This window comes from Platichthys flesus, chromosome 6 (genome assembly GCF_949316205.1).
Source record: "Platichthys flesus chromosome 6, fPlaFle2.1, whole genome shotgun sequence".
Classification (NCBI taxonomy): domain Eukaryota; kingdom Metazoa; phylum Chordata; class Actinopteri; order Pleuronectiformes; family Pleuronectidae; genus Platichthys; species Platichthys flesus.
Window position 1 is genome coordinate 17,581,617 of NC_084950.1, and position 6,516 is coordinate 17,588,132.

Consider the following 6,516-nt stretch of genomic DNA (forward strand, 5'->3'; position numbering starts at 1 on the left):
TTAAAACTCGAAGGGCACTCAGTGGAGCGCACACCTCCACAAAGAAACCCAACAATCCACCATCATCGTCTAATTCTTATCGAAGAAAAAGAAAAGATCACCTAAATGATTTATTTGCCCCAAAAAAATATCCTAAACTTATGCCTGTTTTCACATTCAGCAAAAAGAGCAACCTTAGTTTGGTCATCATCAACTCCTGAGGGAAATCTCTGGTTCTTACGCCTTCTAGGTGGTCACTGCTTTTTTACTGAAAACAGGGGCCTCTGCTTTTAAGCGGATGACTGTGGAGATTGCCTGAAAAACCGAAGCAACAAGCTCAAAGAGGAGCAATACATTTTGGGTTAAGATAAAGTAATTGATCCATGGTTAGTATGAAATAGCTGTATATCGATTATTACAGCTTTGAGGTTGGTCACAGTTAGTGGTCATTAAGATGCCACAAATTGGGGATGTTTGCAGGACACAGATGATGAATGGGTGCTAGAGGATGAAATTTAATTCAGCCCCATTTTCTACAATAGAGTATTATGAGAGAGGAAACAGGAATAAAGTCAAGTAATCTCTGCAAATAACACTGCAATTAGGAGATGGAGGGGGAAGACGCATAAGCACTGTTGGTCTAATTGTGTACCAGTGTCCACCATGTGTTGTGAGACTGATTTAGGCCAAGAGAGGGGGTGTATATTTGTGAGGCAGACCACTACTCTGGCACGATTATCCGCCAGTGACAGGGCCATTAGTCTGCCTGCAGAAAAGATGGACGCCCCCTGTCAGAGGCCAGTTAATTGTACGGCTAGATGTATGTACGCTGCCGGATACAACAGCTCCGTTGGTCCACGGCCACTGTCCCATTCATAACACCAGCTGAGTCCTGATTCTTATTCCAGAGTGTTTACACCTTCCCCGCCACTGCCACTTTTATTGTTGTAGTTTGTTTTTCTTAAGGGCGTTTGTATTGGAGTAGATAAAGCTGGCATCCGTGCACTTGGGTTTATATGCCTGTGTTCGAATGTTTGCATCTGTGTACACAATACATGTTTGCTTGTTTGTGTTTGATTTGATAATGAGTGTGTTAATCATGTTTGTATGTCATCCTCAGATTAATGGCCAGGATGTACAAGACCGAGAAGAAGCAATGGCTGCACTCTCCAATGACGAGTGTCGGAACATCGTGCTGCTGGTCGCCAGACCTGAGATGCAGGTCAGGATCAACCACACCCTGGCATGAATCCACTGTTAGGCTAACATGAGGAAAGGAAACACACAATTGGCAAAATACAGCCCTGAACTTTTGTCGTTCACAGGATAATCACTCACCGGCAAACCTTAGTACTCTGGGGTAGACAACTCTCTCCCCTCCCCACAACCACTCCCAAATGGAGGCCACCACGGAGACACCTCATGTTTTATTTTTATGTAGCGCCACTGTAATTGACTTCCAACACTAAGCCGTAAAAGCTAATGGCATGCTAATGTGGAGTGAGTTCAGGCCCAAGGCCGATGGCAAATAAGTGGAAGGACTCTGCCGCAGTGCAGATGAGCCAGGAGCGATCATGGACTCTTTATAATTAATTGTGTCTAAGTACTAAATCTGAAGTCTTCAGTTATGGATCCCATTCGCATCAAACAGACAAACAGATGATGGATGGCGTGCAGCAAATGGGTCAAAGGTGGAATTCCTATGTCCATTACATTGCATTGGCTTGATTTCAAGATTAGAAGACATGTTTTAAAGATGAGGGGAGTTATTTTTGTGGTTTGAGAAATAGGAAGAGAGCCTAGCGATGCTGGAGGTTTCTTATTTCAAAACCATGCTGTGTGAAAATCCCATTTGGAACACCCAACTATTTATTTTGAGAGTGTGTGGCCACAAGCTTTAGGACTTGACAAATAACACTCACCTCCCTCTCTCTCTCTCTCTCTCTCTCTCTCTCTCTCTCTCTCTCTCTCTCTCTCTCTCTCTTCTCTCTCTCTCTCCATATGCTTTCCCTCTTGGTTCACTCTTAGCTGGAGGAGGCCTGGCTGGATGATGAGCACAGCGAGTTCCTGGAGCAGCTGAAGATGGAAATGTTGGAGGAGCAGCAGAGAGAGGAGATGGAATTAGCTGCCTTACAGGAGGAGCAGGAGAATGAACAGGTCAGACAACAACAACAACAACAGACACACTTTGTGCAATTGCAAATCAATGACATGAATTGTTATCTGGCTTTAGGAAACTATGGGACATTTTTCCTTTTTATTTGCCTTTAATAAGACAAAACCCACTAAAACAAGTGAGAGCGAGTCTAAGGCATCTTCCCACTTATTGACAGACTGTAGTACAAACATTATTACGAACACCATACCATCACATTGACCACTAATTGCTTCAACAGTATCACGTCATCAATCACAGTCAATATTAACCTTTTCCTCGAAATTACTAAAGATCTAGCCGATGGCAGCGATGGAATCAAACTCCTCATTGACTTTTCTCACAAAGCTGAGTGAAAACCATCCGTTGCCCCTTTGAAATATGAATACAAAATAATGATTATGAATATTTATGGTAGGAGACCGTTGAACCATTTAAATTCCAAACATAAGTAATAATAATTTAAAATTCTGTTTTGTAGGATGGATAGCATACTACAAAAATCCATATAAATTGAACTTCAAAAGGCACAGCACAGAGGAAACAATCCCTGAAGTATCCGAGCTGTCGAAGAGAGTTACGCACAACAGCAAACAGAATGCAATCCTTCAGGAAAATGCAGATAGGAGTTGCATTCACTGAACTCTGAAATATTTGTGAATTTTTTTATGTTGACTTTTTTTTCTCATTCTATCAGGAAAGTAAGAAAGTAAACTACTCTACAACAAGGCCATGGTCACAACCCAGTATATAACTGTTAACTGCTGTAGAACCGCAGTAGTCCAATAAGTTCATGGCGTCATTGTGCTGCAGTTGCAATCTCCCTAGTGTCAGCTGGTTTCAGCCTTGATCCGTTTGCACATGAGCTCAATTGTACATAAGGTGAACCGGAGAGCATCCGGGTGAAGTCATTTTACTGTCCAGTAGAGGCATTTGCATTCACACATACAGCTCCTTGGGGTTATTGTCTTGAAAAGTTCAGGGTAGCAGTACATATGTGAAAGCAGCTTTTTGTCTCTCACAAAGCGCACATCCTCCTTCTGGGTAACACACTGCTGCTCAGCCTCTCTGCCGTTCACTGACATTTGACATGGAGAGAGTGTGCCATTTTCTCACAGGGCAGGAATGCCAACTGTCTTTTATGGAAAGTAACTAAGGTGCAAAAGGTTGCAGGATGTGCTGCTAGGCGCGTTTTTAAGAAAAGTTTTTAACAGGTCGGTGAATCTCGCGTCAAAAAGTTGGCAAGACTGCCTGTAAATGCCCCCTGTTTTTGCCTATTCATTTGAAGAGCAGGATACTCCGAAAAACTTGGCTGGTTGACAGGTTTTGTGACTTCAACACAACAAATCTCTCACTCAGAGATATTTGCGGATGTGCAGCAAATTGTAACCATATTACCATATTTGTAAATAAGGTATATTTAACATATTAAGACATATCGCATGTTAACATTTAATCCTGCTTAAATACATAGATGCTTACTTAAATATTACAGTCCAGTGAGTGTGATCAGAAAGTGATACAAAATAATAATAATCCTCATGTGGATGATTAAACAAATTTACATTTTTGTGTGTCACATATTTTTCATATCTGGGTATTTAAAGTTGGTTTTGTTTGTTCCTTTCAGCAAGCAGAGGATGATAAGCCCACCTGCTCAACACTTCCTCATCACCAGAGCAGCGTACTGAGAATAAAGGACAGAATGGAAAGCTCGGATCATAATGTCCTGGCTCAGATCCAGAGACGTCTGTCCCAGTGCCTGAGAGACAACCGGGACACACACTGTACCATCGGCTCCACGCGGCTCGAGGACAAAGACGACGAGGACGATGATGAGATGGAGGGTGATCGATTCCAACAGCTGTTGGAGCTCAAGTGTCAGATCCGTAACAGCGGTGAGTACGACCTGTTCTACAGCCGCCGCAGCACCATCGAGTGCAGCGTGGGGGAGCCGGGCGGCGTACAGCACGAGCTGCGTCTGCTCAACGAGGAGCTGTGCAGCATTGAACTTGAATGTCAGAACATCATGCAGGCCCACAAGCTTCGTAAGGGACAGATATCTCCCTCAACGGGCCACTCTGCACCCTCCATCAAAAACCAAAGCCTCCACCACGGGGAGCCCACAAAGGGTAAGCTGACAGACATTCATGGGAGGCTGGAGAAATCGGACAAGGACAGCTCCAGTGCCTATAACACAGCGGAGAGCTCACGCAGTACACCTCTGGCAATGGACCGCTCCCCAGAGCATTCGCTCCAGAGGATGGTGAGTCTCACCAACCAGAGGAACCTCTGCAGCAGCCTTGCCTCTGCCCACTCTCTTAGCTCCAGCCCCGTCCCTGTGTGCCGTGCTCCTGTCCAAGGCATAAGCAGCAGCCCTGACCACAGCAATCCATCTGAGTCGGAGCATACACCTCAGGCTGAGGAGGAGGGCAAAGGGACACTAAAGACAAATGCTTGCCAGATTCCTTACTTCTCTCCATCCCATAGTTCCCAGCAGAGGCAGACCAACATCCCAGCTCATGCCCGTCACTACCAGAGCTACATGCAGCTGATCCAGCAGCGCTCAGCTGTGGAATATGCTCAGAGCCAGCTCAGCCTGCTCAGTGTGTGCAAAGAGCCTCAGCGGCCCATTAATGAGCCTAAGATGGAGTGGAAGGTCAAGATCCGCAGTGATGGAACCCGCTACATCACTAAGAGGCCGGTGAGAGACAAGATCCTGAGGGAGCGAGCCCTGAAGATTAAAGAGGAGCGTAGCGGCGGGATGACTACAGATGACGATGCAATGAGTGAAATGAAGATGGGAAGGTACTGGAGTAAAGAGGAAAGGAAGCAGCACCTGGTCAGGGCAAAAGAACAGAGGCGAAGACGGGAGTTCATGCAGCGTAGTCGACTGGAAAGCTTGAAGGAAAATCCTCAGAGCAGCAACGAGGGTCGCAAGGAAGTCAGCATCATAGAGCTCAGCCACAAGAAGATGATGAAGAAACGCAACAAGAAGATCCTTGACAACTGGATGACCATCCAGGAGCTGATGACTCATGGTACTAAGGCCCCTGAGGGAGCCAAGGTGCACAATGCCTTCCTATCAGTCACTACTGTATAAAAAACACACACATTCTACCCCATGCGGTACAATATACTTGCCTCGTTCAATGTGGCGTTTTTATGGAGGACAATATGAATATTTTTCACACTTTGTAACCCAAAAAAGCATTTTGTAAAGAATTTATCAGTGGTGTCATGGCATTTTCTTCATGTTTTTTCCACCTTTTGTTTTTCACATCACTCTGCGTGAAGAAAAAAAAAACATTTTTCTATGAAATGATGACTATACAATTATTTTATTACTTCACACTACATATTTATCTTTTCCAACTTTTCAATTCTATTTTCATATTTATGTTGTAACCATACCTGAAAGTTGTGTGAACATCTTCTTTCGTGTGTTACCTTCACATGCCAATTGCAAAACGCAGGGAATCTCTGGGTACGATCTACCCTTCCTTTAAAACTGAAATCACAAAGTCAAGAGTTAGTTGAAATAACATTTCAAGCTATCAGTGCATTGAAGCAGCTCAGAACTCCAACCTGTCAAGACAGTCAACCACACAGGTATTACAATATGTGATGGCTTAAATGGTTTCAGTTACGCTGAGTTTAACTATGACAGTTTGTTTAATCTGTAAAACCTACTGGATTTGCAAGACATTTTAATTTTGAATACAGTTTCATTGGTCAAGAATTTAAGCCAACAAACTAATATAATACAATTATGAAATGTTTATGTATTTCAACAACTACATTTTACCCCATTGTTACTGTTATTAAATACAAAATAACGTAATAACCAATGCATTCCAATCCCACCATCAATCTTCAGAGCATCTCCTCTGTAACACTGGACTCACACGTATGCATTGTGTTAATGCTTGGCAGAAGGAATGCCAATCGCTTGGTGCTGCTGCCATTGTCATGATGACAATAAATCACAGTTTCATACTTGGGACACACAATCTAGCCATTTTTCGCACTGCCGTGCAATGCAGTCAGTGTAATGCTAGAAAGAAGTGCACAGGAAATAAAATCAACAACCAGATGAAGACACACCAGGTTCACCAGCTGCCTCTGCCTCCTCTTTCACATTAATGTGAGTTGATTGGCTGATGCCTCACAAGCAACACAACGCGATGCAGTTTGGCAGCGCATGATGACAAAATTATTCAACGTGAATGAGTTGTCCCAACGCATACGTGCTACCCCAGGGTTACTCTGCAGGGATGTGAGAGGGGAAAACTCCCTAAAACCTATGAAGTGTTTCACCTCACACTGCCATATCTAGAGGTTGTAGCTTGCTAAACACAAGGTTTTGGTCAACAGAAAAA

The 6,516-nt window shown here is 43.8% G+C and overlaps 1 protein-coding gene across 1 annotated transcript in view; it reads left to right on the forward strand.

Moving 5' to 3' along the window:
- LOC133955075 (PDZ domain-containing RING finger protein 4-like) overlaps positions 1 to 5,818 on the forward strand; it is a 124,589-nt gene extending 118,771 nt beyond the window's left edge. Inside the window, exons 7-9 of the mRNA XM_062389727.1 lie at positions 1,100 to 1,201; positions 2,008 to 2,136; positions 3,765 to 5,818. Of these exons, the coding sequence (XP_062245711.1) occupies positions 1,100 to 1,201; positions 2,008 to 2,136; positions 3,765 to 5,237 (1,704 nt within the window). The 3' untranslated portion in view covers positions 5,238 to 5,818. The remainder of the gene's footprint in view (positions 1 to 1,099; positions 1,202 to 2,007; positions 2,137 to 3,764) is intronic.
- The last annotated feature ends 698 nt before the right edge of the window (positions 5,819 to 6,516 follow it).